Source organism: Callospermophilus lateralis, chromosome 5, assembly GCF_048772815.1.
Source record: "Callospermophilus lateralis isolate mCalLat2 chromosome 5, mCalLat2.hap1, whole genome shotgun sequence".
Classification (NCBI taxonomy): Eukaryota; Metazoa; Chordata; class Mammalia; order Rodentia; family Sciuridae; genus Callospermophilus; species Callospermophilus lateralis.
The window spans coordinates 111,597,152-111,616,076 of record NC_135309.1 but is presented as its reverse complement, the minus strand read 5'-3'; the positions used below and the strand labels follow the sequence as shown (position 1 = coordinate 111,616,076).

General features: G+C 35.2%; 1 protein-coding gene across 4 annotated transcripts in view; it reads left to right on the top strand.

The window, feature by feature from the left end:
• The window catches only part of Cdk7 (cyclin dependent kinase 7), a 34,355-nt gene that overhangs the window by 9,200 nt on the left and 6,230 nt on the right, over positions 1–18,925 (top strand). For 2 of the 4 annotated variants that reach the window (XM_076856104.1, XM_076856107.2), the window contains 6 exons: positions 1,041–1,108; positions 3,095–3,163; positions 5,323–5,433; positions 8,163–8,281; positions 9,313–9,412; positions 15,947–16,033. In XM_076856104.1, the coding sequence (XP_076712219.1) occupies positions 1,041–1,108; positions 3,095–3,163; positions 5,323–5,433; positions 8,163–8,281; positions 9,313–9,412; positions 15,947–16,033 (554 nt within the window). Of the gene's footprint in view, positions 1–1,040; positions 1,109–3,094; positions 3,164–5,322; positions 5,434–8,162; positions 8,282–9,312; positions 9,413–15,946; positions 16,034–18,925 lie in introns of those variants that run through there. The other 2 variants (XM_076856106.1, XM_076856105.1) reach the window with 2 other exon arrangements.

Here is an 18,925-nt window from a genome sequence, read left to right as displayed (position 1 = left end):
ATCCTCAGCATCACATAGCAACAAAGATGTTGTGTCCGCCGAAAACTAGAAAATAAATATTAAAAAATTCTCTCTCTCTCTTTCTCTCTAAAAAAAAAAAAAAAAAAAGAGGGGGAAATTAATTAAAAAAAAAAAGAAAGAAAGAAAGAAAGAAATGTACCTCAGTAGCAGAGCTGTCTTTTGCGGGGGCTACCAGGGATTAATATCAGGGACATTTTACCAACTGAGCCACATCCCCAGACCTATTTTGTATTTTGTTTAGAGACAGGGTCACACTGAGTTGCTTAATGCCTCACTTTTTTTTGATGAGGCTGGCTTTGAACTCAAAATCCTCGTGTCTCAGCCTCCTGAGCTGCTGGGATTACAGGCATGCACCACCACACCTGGCCTCAGTAGTAGAGCTCTTACCTAGCTTGTATAAGGCCCTGGGTTCAATTCCTAGGACTACAAAGAAAAAAAGGAGGTAGGGGCAGCACCAGATCTTTATTTTGAATTATATCCTTTGTGTTAGAAAAGATACTGTCTTATCATTTGTTTGCTTTTAGCACAAATAATCTGCCCTTAATATTTGTAGGGAAGAGAAAAGAACCTAATTATCACATATATGCTACACACTAATATATGTACTTTGTCTAATGGTCTTCAGATTTGATATGTTACATATAATGCAGATACTTTTTTTTTTTTTTTTTTTTAACTACTCATCACAGTCTGTGTTAAGCAACTTTAAAAAGTAAAACTCAAGGCTGGGGTTGTGGCTCAGTGGTAGAGCGCTTGCGTACTAGCATGTGTGAGGCACTGGGTTTGATTCTCAGCACCACATATAAAAAGATAAATGAAATAAAGTTCCATCAACAACTAAAAAAAATTTAAAAATAATAAAAATTGTTGTCATAAAATTTGTCAGAATTGCCTTTATTTTTCTGTGTAATGTTTGTTTCTATTTTCTGAGATGACCATCCTTTCTTAAAAAACATATTTGTAGGATGGTTGGAGATTTGAGAATCATTGCTCATTTTTTGCTTTGCCTTTTTCCATAGGTATAAATAGAACAGCCCTAAGAGAGATAAAATTATTACAGGAGCTAAGTCATCCAAATATAATTGGTGTGAGTATGATCTGAGTTATTTAATATTTGGGACCCTGCCCTTTTTTAATATGGTAGATATTGATTTTTTTTTTTTTTTTTTGGTGGTACTGGGAATTGAACCCAGGGCCTTGAGCATGCAAGGCAAGTACTCTACAAAATGAGCTATGTTCCCAGCCCCAGATATTGATTTTGATTGAAGGATTAGTAAGATGAGTTGTTCTAGATGAGACTTGAAAAAAGCTTTAAAGTTTCTCTGTTTGAAATGTGTTTTCTATCCTAATTGTATAGGAAATGTCTTAAAAATCATACTACTGATAAAATAAATCAAATATCAAAAAAAATGTTGATATAGGTTCATTTTGCCAGAAATAATTTTGAATTTAATTTAAATTTAATTTAATATATAAAGAACACTAGCAATTTGTCCTGTGTAAGACCTTGAACAAGTTTCTTTTAAACCACATTCTGGGCTGGGACTGTACCTCAATGGGAGACAACTTGCGTAGCATGTCTGAGGCTCTGGGTTTGATTCCCAGCACTGCAAAATACTAATACTAATACTAATGTATAGTCCCTACCTCATAAGTTTGTTGCAAGACTACCTGTTTGAATACATGTATCTGGATTAGTGCCTGCCATGGAGAATGTACTCATTCACTTAATGGTAGTTACTGCTATTTCAAGGATTTTTTCCCCCTCTTTTTTTCTTTCTTTTTTTTGTAGAATAGAGATTGAAGGAACTTGGCACATGCTAGGCAACTGCTCTACCAGTACATCATATCCCCCTAGAGGATTATTATTAATTTTTTTAAGATTGGTCTCATGTTTCAAGACTGGTCTTAAACCCCTGGACTCAAGTGATCCTCCTGCCTCTGCCTCTTGAGAGCTGGGAATGCAGCACATGCCACTGTACCTGGCATGGATTTTTTGTTTTTAAGCATTCTGCTTGGGAATTTTTTTTTTTTTTTTTTTTTTTTTTTTTTTAAGAGAGAAAAAGAGAGAGAGATTTTTTTTTTAGTATTTTTTTTTTTTTTAGTTTTCGGCGGACACAACATCTTTGTTTCTATGTGGTGCTGAGGATCGAACTCAGGCCGCACGCATGCCAGGCGAGCGCGCTACCGCTTGAGCCACATCCCCAGCCCGGGAATTTTTTTTTTTTAATTGATGACTGAGGTATAGTTTTCTTTTTTCTTTTTTTTTTTTTTTCTTTTTTAATATTTATTTTTTAGTTTTCGGCGGACACAACATCTTTGTATGTGGTGCTGAGGATCGAACCAGGGCCGCACACATGCCAGGCGAGCGCGCTACCGCTTGAGCCACATCCCCAGCCCCTATAGTTTTCATTAATTTATTTCTTATTAACTCCCCAAATCTAGGAGGAAAGCTTTTAAGTATTTAATAGTTTTTACAAAAGTAGTTTAGGGACTCAAGTGTAGCTCAGAGGTAGAGTATTTGCCTAGCATGTGCAAGGTCTAAGGTTCAATCCCCAACACTGTAAAAAGAAAAACATAGGCAACTGGGGTGTGGCTCAGTGGTAGAGCGCTTGCTTTCCATGTGTGAGGTATTGGGTTCAATCCTCAGCACCACATAAAAGTAATTAAACAAAGATACTGCATCCATGTATAACTAAAAAATATTTTTAAAAGTAAAATATAAATTTAAAAAAATAGTTTAATATTTTTGTTTCTCAAAATACTAATTCCTTTAGGGGCTGGAGTTGTGGCTCAGTGGCGGAGTGCTTGCCTAGCATGTATGAGGCACTGGGTTTGATTCTCAGCACAGCGTCTCAATAAATAAAATAAAGGTCCATTGACATCTTAAAAAAATTAAAAAAAAATACTAATTCCTTTAATACTATTCATAAAAGGACAAATGTTAAATTTAATATAATAATTTGAGCTTTATAGGATTTAAAAAAAATTAACCTTAGTTAGTATAATACTGTCATACAAGTATATGAAATAGAGAATCACATTTTAACTTTTAAATTTTTTTGCTTTGCAGCTCCTTGATGCTTTTGGACATAAATCAAATATTAGCCTTGTTTTTGATTTTATGGAAACTGATCTAGAGGTAAGATTAAGATTCTTAGACAATATTTTTCTCCAGTTTATCGAAGAAGAACCTAAATGTTTATTAGACCATTAATAGACTAGAGGAGTGGGGTTGTGGCTCAGTGCAGAGTGTTTGCCTCGCACGTATAAGGCTCCAGGTTCAATCCTCAGCACCACATAAAAAAATAAACAAACAAAATAAAGGGGCTGAGATTGTGGCTCAGTGGTAGAGTGCTTGCCTTGCACTCATGAGGTCCTGGGTTCAATCCTCAGCACCACATAAAAATAAATAAATAAAAATAAAGATATTGTATCCACCTACAATTAAAAAAAAACTTAAAAAAAAAAACAAAATAAAGATATTGTGTCTATGTTAAAAAAAATAGACTAGTATTTTAAAAAATGCTTAATTTTATTGAACTATAGATGGACTTTGAAATCAAAAGGATCTCTCAGTTCTTTTCTTATGGTTGGCTGTTTTCACAGTGCTAAATGCAGAAATTTGGATTTCATTAGTTATTTTTGTCTACTAATTTCCCTATAGATTATTACATTGTTTTTAGAGAAATTAGCATTAAACTTGTGATAATTTTGAGCTTTTCCCCAATATTTTTAGATTAAAGCCATATTTTTGAAAGCCAAGTTTTTTTTTAAAAATATAAAATCTCATATAATTTTCATTAATCATAGTGAAGAAACTATGATTAAGAAACTATTCAAGAAACTGGAAACAGTTTGGTAATTTCTTATGTACTTAAATACATATTTACTAAACAAGTCAAAAGACAAAAAAGGATTTCATATAACAGTATCAAGTAGTAAAAGAAACACTGAATATGCAAACTGGTGTGGTTGGGGCTCTATTACTGTAGATGTGTCCATCTACAACTAAAAAAAAATTTAAAAAAATATATATATATATACACAAACTGGTGACAAAGTATAGCCTGTGGTGATAGATCTTTCTGTCATAAATGTCACTAATATTGTGATTGCTACCGCTAACTAATTGTTATTTAGCAGTACCACTGCTATGTATGTAAGAGAAACATATACATTGCCAACACAGAAATTACTTGGTATACAACTATTTAGCTTTATTCCTAATCACAAAACTGGAAACAAATCCAATGTCCTCTAGTGAATGTATAGTTTGTTGTAGCCTATGTAATGGAACACTACCCAGGAATAAAAAGGAACTGATAAATATAGGAATAAACTGACTTTTGGCACAGCTTGCAAATAATGCCATCTGAACAGAGTTTTACATTGTTTCAATTGTCTTTTTTTCCCTGAGTTTTCTTCATTTTTTGGCATACTTAATAATGGAGGTTCAAGCAGTCAGCTTATATCCTTAGAATCTAATAATCCCTGAAGTAAGAAAGTGCTTTTGTTCCCCCCACCCTTTCCTGCCTCTCTATTTTTTTTAACTCATTTTTCTTAATTGATGCATTATAGTTGTACATGCTGATGAAATTTGTTGTTCCATATTCATACATACACATAATACACAATATAACAATATAATTTGGCCATTATCACTCCTCAGCAGTTTTCCTCTCCCTCCCTCTCCACTTCTCTCCTCTTGATCCCTTTCCTCTCTGGATCTCCCATTGATTTTCATGAGATCTGCCTCTATCTTTCTTTACCTTTTTGTTTCTCTCTTTACCTTTGGGCTTTGTTCTCTTCGATTTTAGCATAAATAAGTACTTCACTTGGTTGATTGGTCAGTCTTAGATCATGCATCCTTCCCTGAGGCAGACAGTCTCTTGGCCAGGAGGCTGCAGTGTGGTAATAACCATGACTGCATCAAGTGCCTGCCTCTGAATGCCTCAGATGGTGGGGGAGGGTCAGTATTTTCTTAACCATATGGAGTGAGCTGGGAAGAGGCGGTGTCCTAAAGCACTACTGAATACAGAAGAAAGATCAAGCAAAAATCACAGCTGACTGCCCCTTTTATACAAAATTGTAGCATATGAAGCATTATTTTCTTCCCAAACTAGAGATGCTCTTTAATCATATAACTAGAAATTCTGACAGTACCTTCAAAGGAGATTTGGATAATCTGTCTTGGAGACTGTTCTATATGGATGTAATCATTTTAATTCTGTTATTTTTTTATATGGTAGAGTTCATTTGGAATGATGACGTGTGCCTGTATGTATATCTGCTTTATAGGTTATAATAAAGGATAATAGTCTTGTGCTGACACCATCACATATTAAAGCCTATATGTTGATGACTCTTCAAGGGTTAGAATATTTACATCAACACTGGATTCTACATAGGGTAAGGTTTTTAATATTGTTTCTTTAAATTGGTCAAGTTTTATGTGTACATTTTAGTGTATAATGGTCTGAATGTGTAAATTGTTGCACAAAATAAAGATATAGCTGAACCATTTTATTCCAGCTTCTTCTACTATGTGTTCCTTCAATTGCAGCAAATGGTGCTGTGTGTACTTCAGATTTCTATGTGAAATTTAGAATTGGAAGAGAACCAGTACATTTTATTTTTTTTTAGATAAAGAGCTAGATTGCTAAATTACCTAAGTGTTTTTTTTTTTTTTTTTTTTAGGGTCAGCAGCTGATAACTGATGGGATGTTAGAACTTATGTCTTTGGGCTTTAAGTCTAGTATTCTTTGTGCTATACTGTTAAAGGGAAAAACATAGTGAGAGTCTGGATTAATTTATACAATGCTAAAATGCCTTTTAAGAATCATATTTCTAGTGGCTCTAAAATTTATAGAAGTTATGAAATAAAATTTATGAAATTGAATCATTTTTAGGAACATTTAGCTGTTGGAACATTCGCTGATGATTTATCTAGGTAGGATGGGTTCACCATGTGATGCCCTGCAATCCATATAGACTCCGAGAGAGTTCCCACCAGCAAGAAGGCTCTCACCAGATGTGGACCCTTGACCTTAGATTTCCTAGCCTTTTAGAACTGAGTGGCAGAGCCCTTGGTACAGTAATAGCAAGATGAATAAATAAATAACTGAGAAAAAGCAAGCAAGAAAGAGTGGCCTTGGAGACAGAGACTCTGTGGCAGCAGATGCTGAAATGTAAGTGTTTGTAAGGAGAAAAGGACACAAGAATAACCAAGTCAGGGGCTGTGGACATAGCTCAGTTGGTAGAGTGCTTGCCTCACATGCACAGGCCCCGGGTTTAATCCCCAGCACCAAAACAACAACAACAACAAAAAAAACCCAAAGTCATGGCTGGGCTGTAGCTTAGTAGTAGAGTGCTTGCCTAGCATGGGTGAGGCACTGGGTTCTATTCTCAGCACCATGTAAAAATAAATAAAGTTATCCCTCAGTATCCATGGGGGACTGTTATCAAAATTCCCATGGATAGGGCTGGGATTGTGGCTCATCGGTAGAGCACTTGCCTAGCACATGCAAGGCCCTGAGTTTGATCCTCAGCACCACATAAAAATATAAAATGGAGATTTTTGTGTCCAACTACTGCTAAAAAATAAATATTAAAAAAAAAAAATTCTGGGCTGGGATTGTGGCTCAGCTGTAGAGTGCTTGCCTAGCACAGGCGGGACCTGGGTTTGATCCTCAGCTACCACATAAAAATAAAGGCATTGTATTAAAAAAAAAAAAAAAGTTTAAAAAAAACAATCCCATGGATACTAAAATCCAGGGGTGCCCAAGTCCCTTCTATAAAATAGAGTCGTATTTGCATATAACCTATGAAATCCTTATGTATACTTTAAATCATCTCTAGATTACATAGCATTTATTAGGTATTTATAAGTAAATAGTACAGACATTATAAGTAAATAGTACATACAAAGGTCTAACTATATAGTAACTGATTATTGGTTGGTTGAATTGTGGATGCAGAACTGGTAGAGGATAACAAAAAAAAGTCCTTGGCTTTTCCCTCAAATTTAGAAAGTAATCCATTAAGAGTAAGGTTATATACTTCGTATTTAAATCACATTAACTAAAAATATCTTTTGGATATCAAATTCTTTTCAAATCAGGAAAAAAATTTTTCAGTGCAAAACATTATAAAGCCTAAATTCTGAAAAGGGGGGGGGGGAGGAAAACCATCATTGGGAATGTCCTAAATATAGCTTCGTGTCTCAGTGTGATCAATATTATGTATATGCTTCTCCACCTGCTATAAAAGGTAGAGAGTAATAAGAGAAATTTTGTGTCCCTTTGTTTTTGTCTGTTTCTCTTTTAAAGGTATCATTATTTGTGTTATATATTCTTCATTTTTCTGCTGTAATCATTAAAGTTCTATATAAGTAATTGTTATTTATAATACACTCCTAGTGTCATAAAAACAATTGTCCTCATTTTGTAAATAGAAAAACTGAAGCATAATGAGTTTATTTCTCAAGAAATTTCAATGAGGGACCAGGAAATGTACTACCAGGATAGTTGTAAAGAAACTATTTCCTATGGCTAATTTCACTTGAAAATAAAATTTCCTGGGTTTTTTTTGTCTCAAAAAAAGAAAAAATCATCTAGATAGATGTTCTTGGGTACATAGGAACTAGTAGTTAAAAATTACATATTCTTATCTTAAATTTGGAAATTTTTTTAGGTTATTACTCATAGTTCTTTTGCATAGATTTTGGAAAATATGTTCTTCAGTTTTTTTCTAAATGTTTAATGCTTTTATTTTCTAAAGTTCACATCTATTATTGTTATTAAATTCACAGTTGCAGTGATTTATTGGGTGCTTACTATGAACCAGTGATTATACTAGACCCTTTACAGAAAATATTAAATTTAGTCTTCACAGTTACTCTATGAATTACTTGAATTGGTGCTTAGTCAAATTAAATACCTTACCCAAAATCTCACTAAGTAATATAATAAATCTTACTTTGCTTTGGGACTTTACATTTGTGGAAAAAAAAATTGACATTTGTTTAAAATTTGAGAATTACCCTGTTTTCTGTGTTTAAAGATAAGCCAACTAAATATATCACTATGGTATTCTTCCCAACCCTGCTTATTTGTTTGTTTAAAACCTCCATGATATAGGATCTGAAACCAAACAATTTGTTGCTAGATGAAAATGGAGTTCTAAAACTGGCAGATTTTGGCCTGGCCAAATCGTTTGGGAGCCCCAATAGAGCTTATACACATCAGGTTGTAACCAGGTAAGAATCCTTTAAATAATTGAAAGTTTATGCTATTATTGGTTATTGGTCACAAATGAGCATTAGTTGGCCTCTCTGAAATATCTTGGCAGAGTTCAGGAATCATTGTTGGTGTCTTCTTAAAAATGCATCCCTTTTTTATTATATGTTTTAATACAATGAATAAAATAGCTCTTTTTTAAAATGAAATTGAATTAACTTAATTCTCAGATATTTACCTTATAACTTGTTTTTGTGATGTAGGAATTGAACCCAGAGCCTTGCACATCCTAGGGAAACACTCTACCACAGAGCTTCGTCCCCAGCACCTTTAGTAACTTTTGAGAACAATTTATGCTTCTTCTACATTTTAGTTAGATAATCTGAAACTCGAGTGGCCTTTTTGTTTATTATATTGTCATTCTTGGTTCTGTAATCTTCTGTGTGAATGAAAGTTCTCTACACCAAGCATCAATATTTATTTATTAATTTAATTTTTTTATGGTTCTGGGGATTGCAACCTGGGTTGCTCAGCTTCTGAACTACATTCCCAGTCCTTTTTATTTTGTGAGTGTCCTGCTAAATTACCAAAATTGGCCTTACATTTGTAATCTTCCTGCCTCAGCCTCCTGAGTAGCTGGGATTACAGGCATATGCCACCACACTTGGCTTGCAGGAGAACTCTTCTTGAAAATTGGCAGGTGTGTATGGTATCTTGTTGTTATGATGAAGAACTGGTTTTAGAAATGGGCAAGGAGTCTTGTGTGGTGGCATATGCCTGTAATCACAGCAGTGCAGGAGGCTGAGACAGGAAAATTGCAAGTTCAAGGCCAGCCTTAGCAACTTAGTGAGACCCTGTTTGAAAATAAAAAGGGCTGGGGATGTAGGTGAATAGTAAATTGCCCCCGGGTTAAATCCCTAGTACCCACCCCAGCCCCCCCCCCAAAAAAAAAAGAAAGAAAACTTAAAAAACAAGCCAGGATAGTTCATGTCTAAGAAATGTCTTTAGTAATTCCGTTCTCAAATGAACATTATTTCTTTTTGTCCTTCAGATGGTATCGGGCCCCTGAGTTACTATTTGGAGCTAGAATGTACGGGGTAGGTGTGGATATGTGGGCTGTTGGCTGTATTTTAGCAGAGTTGCTTCTAAGGGTAAGTCTTAAATTAATGTACATATTTCAGTATTGTTTGTGTAGAAATCATCTTCCCATCATTATCCTTGCAACAGAAAGTCTAGAAACCAACTAAATATTTTTTTTAAAAATCCTCAGCTGGATGCAGTGGGGCCCACCTATAACCCCAGCTACTCAGATAGGATCCTGAATTTGAGAATTTGAGACTTGCCTCAGCAACTTAGCAAGATCCTGTCTTTAAAAAAAAAAAAAAATAGGCTAGGATTATAGCTCAGTGGTTGAGTGCTTGCCTCACACGGGGCACTAGGTTTAATCCTCAGCACCACATACATACATACATACAGCAAAGATATTGTATCTATCTACAACTAAAAAATATTTTTTAAAAAGCCTCTTCCAAATACAACCTTTTTATTAATGCTTACTTGAGATGAGAAGACCTCTATTTAGAATAAGAGTCTTATTATAGTTATATTTCAGAACACAGAAATTAACTTGTAATATGTCAGTATTTCTGTATTGACTAAAGGTGTTAGAATAAACTTTTGTCCTCCTGGAAGGTTTTTTTTGGGAGCTATTTAGAGTACACTTTAGAAATATATCAACTACTGTAGCCGCCATTACAAAGAACTTTTTTTTAGTCCTCCCCCCACAATTTTAGTCCATATTTTATTAGTGTATTATAATTATATATTCATACTTGTGCACACTATAACAATATAATTTGGTCAATGTCATTTCCTGATGCTTTCCCCCTCCCTCCCCTCCTCTTACCTGCTGTTCCATTTCCTCTGTTCTACTGATCTCCCTTTGATTTTCTTGAGATACCCACCCCCACCTTTCATTTCTTTTTTCCTCTCTAGCTTCCATATAGCAGAGAAATCATGACTTTTGATTTTTGAGTTTGCTTACTTCCATTAACCTAATAGTCTCAAATTCATCCATTTTCCTAAAAATGACATAATTTTACTTTTCTTTATGATTGACTAAACTTCATTATGTATATATAACACATTTTTATTATCCATTTATTTGTTGATAAACATCTAGGATGGCTCAAGAACTTGTGTGAAATCATTATTTTCATTCTGTTCAAACAGATGTGGTGACCCTATAACATTTCTCTGACACCATCTTACAATAAAATATTCTCTTATGCTCACTAGAGAAAGAAATGCAAACTTGGAAACTCTTCTCTCACCATAGCATTTAGTTCCCAAGGAAGACTAGCTCTTCTGAAAGATGAAAGAAAATGATTATTCAGGGATCCGGAAGCTGGGTGATTTATCTTCATATTCCAACATCTGCTTACTCAAGTGTTTGAAGAAATGTGAAGCCATAATTAGATAGCTTTTTTATTTCCTTAAATACAAAAAATAGCTTGTGTACACAAAGAAAAAAAGCTATACTAAACTAAAAAGGTGTTTAACAATGTAGGCATTGGGTTATAGCCCAGTTGTAGAGCACTTGCCTAGACTGCTCCAGATCCTGAGTTTGATCCCTAGTACCAGAGGTGGGAATGGGGTTTTCCACCAGTCTGTTTATGGGGACCCTAACCTGAAAACCTTATTACCTCACAAAATCCTCACCTCCAAATAATCATATGAGTTTGGGGATGAAGTTTCAGAGGGACATTCAAACCATATCACTGCTCCTGCCCAGCGTTTTAAGAGTATATCATACCACAAAGCACTGACCCAGGAAAGATCAAAATTCTACTGAAGGCACACCACTATAAGAGAAAAAAAATAAGTCACACCATCGTAAGTCAGGGCCTATATTCCCAGAGACGAATAACATCTTACATAGAAAACAAAGGATTAGGGTAAAGAATGACGTCAGCTTTCTAAACAGCATTAGAATCTGCAAAACTAACCATGTTTTGAGGGGAAATGATTTTCAACATAGAATTTTATTTTTATTCATATTTTCAGTTAACTATGAGAATAAATAAAATTTATTAAAAATTTATAAAATTTATGCACCACATGTGGTATATGCCTGTGATCTCAGCAGCTCGCTAGGCTGAGGCAGGCGGATCGTGAGTTCAAAGCCAGCCTCAGCAAAAAAAAGTGAGGCACTAAGCAACTAAGTAAGATCCTGTCTCTAAACAAAAGACAAAAAAGGGCTGGGGATGTGGCTCAGTGATCAAGTGCCCCTAAGTTTAATCCCCAGTACCCACCCCCCCACAAAAAAATTCATATTCCATTCCATTCTTTTTTTTTTTAGAGAGAGGTGAGAGAGAGAGACAGAGAGAATTTTTAATATTTATTTTTTAGTTATCGGCGGACACAACATCTTTGTATGTGGTGCTGAGGATCGAACCTGGGCCGCACACATGCCAGGCGAGCGCGCTACCGCTTGAGCCACATCCCCAGCCCCTCCTTTCCATTCTTAACAAAGTTTTTGGAAAATGGGGTCTACTATAAATGAGAATAAACCAAGAAAAGGGTATGGGATCCAGGGAACATGAGAATCAACATTTTTAAAAAAGCTAATAAACTCTGCTGAATACTGAAGTTCTGAGAAAACAGGTATGAATGAACACAGGCCCAGAGAATACTAGTCTAGATTGGAATTGGTGAGATGAGAGCTTAGCAGAGGAGGTCTCCAGAAAGAAGGAAATTAAAAAAAATAAAACTGGTGGATTACAATGTTTAATCATGTAGGTTTGATATTTAGTATGATATTGGATAACTGGAATCTTAGCCTTCGTACTAAGAAAGATGCCAAAGAGAGGGCCACAGGAGTTGGAGGAGCGGGGCTTGGAAACCATTGCCTCTAGGATAACCAAATTGTACAAGAATGGAAACTGTGTGAACAAAAATAGTCACAAAAGAGAGGGGGGTTATGGTCAAAGGACCAGTTTTTATTGTAAGTCTCTAGTACTAGTTAGGTTTTAACAAGGTTTATGTATAAATTTAATACAAATACAATATAAAAGACACAAAGCTCGCCAGGTGTGATGGTGCCTACCTATAATCCCAGTGACTTGGGAGGCTAAGGTAGGAGGATTGCAAGTTCAAGGCCAGCCTCAGTAACTTAGTGAGACCCTATCTCAAAATTAAAAATAAAAATAGCTGGGTTCAATCCCCAGTATCAAAAAAGCCCCCAAACCAGCTGTTACAGTTGGTTGATGAGTATATTCAGAGTCATTTTACTACTCTGTTTTTGCATATTTGAAAATATGCATACTAAACAGTCTTTTGTCCAAGAAGGAAGAGGTGCCATGGAACTAGAACTTAAGCTTTGTGGCTTTTTTGTTTTGTGGCAAAAAATGGAGTGTGGGAATATATTGGTAAGATAAAATCTGCCATATGTTAAAAACTATTAAGAGGCCAGGCACAGTGGTACATAGTGGTGCACTGGAGCTTCCCACCTTAGATATCATATAACATTTTTCATATGTTATTGCAGTGTTTTCCTCTAGAAGGTAAGAATTCTTTATCATAACCACAATACCATTGAGATCTGAAGAGAGTGAACAATAATTCTTTAATAATAATTCCTTGATCAAATACCCAGTCTGGTATTGGAGATTTCCCCAATTTTTTCTCATTAATGTCTTGTTCAAATTGGGATTGAAAAATCTATTGGGGATGGGAATGTAGCTCAGTTGGTAGAGTGCTTGCCTTGCATGCACAAGGCCTTGGGTTCAATCCCCAGCATCACACACACAAAAAAAAGGCAAAAACAAAATCCTTATATTTGGCAGCTCATTTTGGTTTTGAGTCTTTTGGGAGGTGGGGTTGGGAAAGGTTTGCAGTGCTGGGAATTGAACCCAGGACCTCATGTATGCTAGGCAAGTGCTATACCACCCCGTATCCTATGCAGCTCATTTTAATGTAAATTTTTTACGTCATACAAAAATACAGCCATCCTTAAAATTGCAAGCTTGTCTACAATTTGCAGATCACATTGGACATGAGAATACATGTCCTTATAGGGGACAAGATAATTCCGAGATATTAAAAGAAAATATGAGTTTATTCAAAAGTACTTTTAATGTTATTTAATACAGTTTGTGTAAATATGACATACAGGATGGTAGTTTTGTATAATTTATAAATAAAGTGGGTGGAACAATGCAAAGCAAGCAAAGTACTAGGTTGGGGACTAGTCTACAAGTTTTTGCTACTACTTGTCTGGGTTATTTGAAAAGCAAAATGCAAGCTGGGTGCAATGGCACACGCCTGTAATCCCAGTGGCTCAGGAGGCTGAAGGCAGTTCAAAGCCAGCCTTAGCAAAAGCTAGGTGCTTGCTAAGCAACTCAGTGAGACACTGTCTCGAAATAAAATACAAATAGGGATAGGGATATAGCTCAGTGGTTGAGTGCCCCTGAATTTAATTCCTGGTACACGCCCCACACCCCCCCACCCAAAAAAAAAAAAAAAACAGAATGAATTTTAGCTTTGGTGGATAATCTTCAGCATATGGAAAATGAATGTGGAACATTTATTTTTCTTTTCACTTCTTGATTTAGTTTAAAGTTATGAGTTAAAATGACTTATTTCTTTCTTCCCTCTTTCTGGCCTATACCTTAATTAGGAAACCTCATAATTCTCCTCTTATCAGGGAAGTTAATATAAAGAATTATTAACTATGACAGGAAATTAGAGTAACAAGGGATTAAATGGTAAGAAATAAAACTAATTCTACAGTTTTAGGAGCTCATCGCTACCACTCTAGGGCTGAGATCTAGATGTTATTGAAGGGAGCCAAAAATTTGTTTTGGATCTGTACTGGTAAAACTTACTAGAAATCTGCTTTCTAGAATGTGCTGGAAATCTGTGCTCCAGGATGCTGACAAAGGCTGTTCAGATAAAAAATGTCTCTCTGGAAGCACTCTGCTAGGTGACTGTTGGCCTCCTATACCACTGTAGCTGAGCACTGGAGAGACTGCTCATATCTCACGCTGAAAAGGCCTGATGATAAAGAACCTGAGGATACTGCAGTGGTCAACTGAGCATGCAAACAGAAACCAGGAAACAAAACTTGTTCTTTCACTTAAGGTCTCCAGCATTCTCTTTTGACAAAACTTCAGTGTCCATTGATGAAAGGAAGATATTTTAAGGTTCCAGATCTATTTACATAGAGAAAGCAAAAGGTTCCAGATCTATTTACATAGAGAACTGAAAAAGCAATAAGTTGATAATTGGTGCCTGGGATGTTATTGTGGGCTTCCTTTTTTTCCCTCCTCAGTACTGGGGGTTGAACCTAGGGGCGCTTTATCACTGACCTGTGTCCCTAGCCCTTTTTATTTTTAATTTTGAGACAGGCTCTCACCAGGTTGCTTCGGGTTTCAGTAAGTTGTTGAAACTGGCCTTGAAATTGTGATCCTCCTGCCTCATCATCCCAAATCACTGGGATTACAGGTATTAGCCACTGAGCCTGACGCTTGTGTTTGTTTTTGCTGGTAGGAGTACACAGTGACAAAGAATATGAAGACCTGGCTTTTAATCTCTTGTCTTCACAGTGAATCTATAAACTTTGTCAAAGCCATGAAAAATACTGGAGGCCAATGTATTCATAGAGTAGAGCATTAAATGCCTTTTTTCTTTTATATATATTTACATAGATATTTGAGAAAAATGAATTAGAAAATAAGGTCTATGGGGGCTAGGGGTATAGCTTAGTTGGTCTCGCAAGTCCAAGGTCCTGGGTTCAATCCCCAGCACTAAAAAAAAAAAAAAATACAAGGTCCATGTATAGCAGAGATTTTTGATTGTTTATTAACTTACTAGTTTTGAGTTTTTGGTGCCAGGGAATGATCCTAGAGAGACTTAACCAGTGAGCCACATTCCATCCCTTTTTATTTTTTGAGACAGGGTCTCACTAAGTTGCTTAGGGCCTATTAACTTGCTGAGGCTGGCTTTGAATTTGCGATTCTCCTGCCTTAGCCTCCCAAGTTGTGGGATTACGGGTATATGCCACTGAGCCCAGCTAGCTCAAGTTTTAACTTGTAATTGTTTGTCTGATATATCTCTTCAGATAAAGAATTTGTTAAATTGTTTAAATAAGATTGGAATATTTTTTTCCCTCCCAGCTTTTTTGTCTGCCCTAGAATAGTTTTCTTCTTCAACTTAGATATTTCTCTTGCTAACTCGTATTCATCCTTCACCTATCACTGCCGCTTTCCTAGAAATCCTTCCCTGACCCATCTTGAATGGTCTAGGTGCTATTCCTCTGTCACCTAAGATAATATACTCTCACTCAACACATTGTAAATAAATGCCTGTTTACTTACATCAACAGTGTTCATCACCTTCACTGCAGGGGCAATTTTAATCCTTTGTTGTTGTGTTTAGGGTACAGCACAGAGCCTGTTGCATGGTAAAAATTTATTAAAAATTTATGTAGTGATTAAAATGGATACTGAAGGTACTATTTACTTTTGCAAATGTGGGCAGGATCTAATGCCACATACATTATATCTCAGTCTACATTTTTTAATATTACAGAGATTTTTACAATTTTTATTATTAAATTTATAGTATTGTTTGTATTAAAAACTATCACAAACCACCTTGAAATATCTCTTGCTTTTTCTCAGGTTCCTTTTTTGCCGGGAGATTCAGATCTCGACCAACTGACAAGAATATTCGAAACTTTAGGCACACCAACTGAGGAACAGTGGCCTGTAAGCCCTTATGAGTTTTTTTTAACTATAGTTAGGGTTCTATAAGTTTTTTTAGTTGTCATATGCTTCATGTATGTTCTGTCTTGTGATTATTGAAGAAATATATTAAATATCTTAGTTTACTTGTGATAGCCTCATTACGAAATTACAAATGATTAAAAAGTTTATAAAGGAATACGTTAAAATTATGGCATACCTTTCAACCTCTGTTATACATATAGCCCTTCTCTCGAGTAATTCCTTCTTAGGTTATCACTGTTATATTTGGTATAAAGCTATGCTGAGTTTGTATACCCACAAGTACAAACATATACAATAGGGTTGCATTTTATCTCATTTTTTAAAAAAAATTAGGGGCTGGGGATGTAGATCATTGGTAGAATACATGCTCAGCATGCCTAAGACCCTGGGTTTAATCTCCTGCTCCAAAAAAGTGATCCTACTTCAGATTTTTGTCTTACAACTAACTTGACTCCTTTTGTTCAAATGAAATAAAATACTTATCATTAATCTTTCCCTTTTTTAATTTAATTTTTTAAAAATATTCTTTTAGTTGTATATGGACACAATACCTTTATTTTTATTTATTTTTATGTGGTGCTGAGGATTGAACTCAGTGCCTCATACATGCTAGGCAAGTGCTTTACCACTGAGCTACAACCCCAGCCCAAGGGCATACCTTCCCTTTTTAATGGCTGAAATATTCTCCTTTATGGCTATTTCATTTTACTTAACTAATGTCTTCATGCATTTAGGTATATTTATATGAAGTATTATTAGTGCAATTAAGATGTTTCAATATTATGATTATTTTATTTCATTACATCGTCTTCAAAAAAATATATAAAGTTGGGTGCAGTGATGTACACCTGTAGTCCCAGCTACTCGGGAAGCTGAGGCAGGAGGATCATGAGCCCAAGAGTTCAAGGACAGCTCCCGGGTCTCAATAGATAAAAATCTATCATAAAATTTATACCGATTTGAGCTGTGAAGTTTTATATTATAGTTTAACAGTACATTTTCATTTATTTTTTAAATAAAAAAATTATATAACTTTTGCTATTTCCTCACATTCTTGCTGCATGTCCTGAGGGATAAATAAATGCTAGAAATGAGAAAATTTTAATCATATTTCTTATAGTTAAAATTGTAATGAAAATTATCTGAAACTATTATTGAAGGAGGTTCTTTGTAATTTTTTTTAAAAAATATTTATTTATTTATTTATTTTTCGGCGGACACAACATCTTTGTATGTGGTGCTGAGGATTGAACCCAGGCCGCACGCATGCCAGGCGAGCGTGCTACCGCTTGAGCCACATCCCCAGCCCTAAGGAGTTTCATAAGTACTGTTATTTCCTCAATTTCCTAATTGGAAAGTTCAATATATGTTCTAATTATAAAACATTCCCTAAAGGTCATCATTTATTGAGACCTTACTATATGTCATTCATGGTGGGCATTTCATAAATCATATTTAATCTACCCAATAATAGTATAAATCAGATAGTTGAAACTTAGTGAAATTAAGTAATTTACCAATTTGGCATGGTGGTGTGTGCGTATAATTCCAGTGGCTCTAGAGCCTGAAGCAGGAGGATTACAAGTGCAAAGCCAGCCTCAAAAACTTAGCAGACCCTGTCTCACAATAAAAAAATTTTTTTAAAGAGCTAGGGATGTGGCTCAACGGTTAGGTGCCCTTGGGTTCAATCTCAGTACAAAAAAAAAAAAGTAATTTACCCAAGGTCACAGTGAGTATCAGAATTAGGACTTTAATCTGGATCTATCTGACTCCACAACTACTGTTCATAATATGAGTTCTCTGCTTTTCTACTTTTCTGCTGTGATTTTCTACATAGTATTTGATTACCAATGTCTCCTTTGTTTTTATTTTTTAATTCTTTTTGTAGTTGTAGATGGACAGCATGCCTTTATTTATTTATTTTTATGTGGGACTAAGGATTGAACCCTGTGCCTCACACATGCTAGGCAAGTGCTCTACCACTGAGCTACAGTCCCAGCCCCTTTTTTAAAATTTTCAAACTTTTTTTTTTTTCTTTTTGGTCGTACAAAGGATTGAACCCAGGGACATTCTACCAATACATTCCAGAATAAGATATAAAAATTTCTTACTTTGAGGCAGGGTCTTGCTAAATTGCCAAAGCTGACCTTGAACTGGAAATCCTCCTGCCTCAGCCTTTCAAGTAACTGGGCTTTAGGTATGTGCCACTGGGCCTGGCTAATATGTGGACTTCTGGATCATCTTTTGTGTTCCATTGATCTGTTTATCTCTGTTTATACCACAGTCTTAATTAAATAAATTAGATATTCTTAAAGTCAGATAGAATGATCCCACCCACTCTATTCTTTTCTAGAATTATTTCAGCTACTCTAATTCTTTTGCGTTTTTCTATAAGTTTTAGAATAATTAGTTTACATCTATATTAATTTTATCGATTGTGATTAACAATTGCATTAAGCCTATATCCATTTCAGAATTGATGTCCTAGATATGTTGAATCTTCCATTGTACAAAAATAAGGTTTCTCAAACAATTTAGAACTCTTTTATTTCATCAGCATTGTGTAGCTTTGAGTACAAGAATCTATATCTGTTTTGTTCCTTTTCATGTAAGTATTTCATTTTTCTTTTTGGTGATTGATATTATGTTTTTAATTTTTGTGTCTACATGTTCATTGTTAGTGTATAGAAGAATGTTTGATCTTATATTCTGTAGCCTTGTTCTACAATTTTTTTCTTTCTAATAGTGGGTATTTTACCACTTAGCTATGTTCCTAACTCTTTTAATTTTTTGAGACAAGGTCTTTCTAAGTTCCTGAGGCTGGCCTTGAACTTGTAATCCTTCTGACTCAGGTTCCTAAGCAGCTGGGAT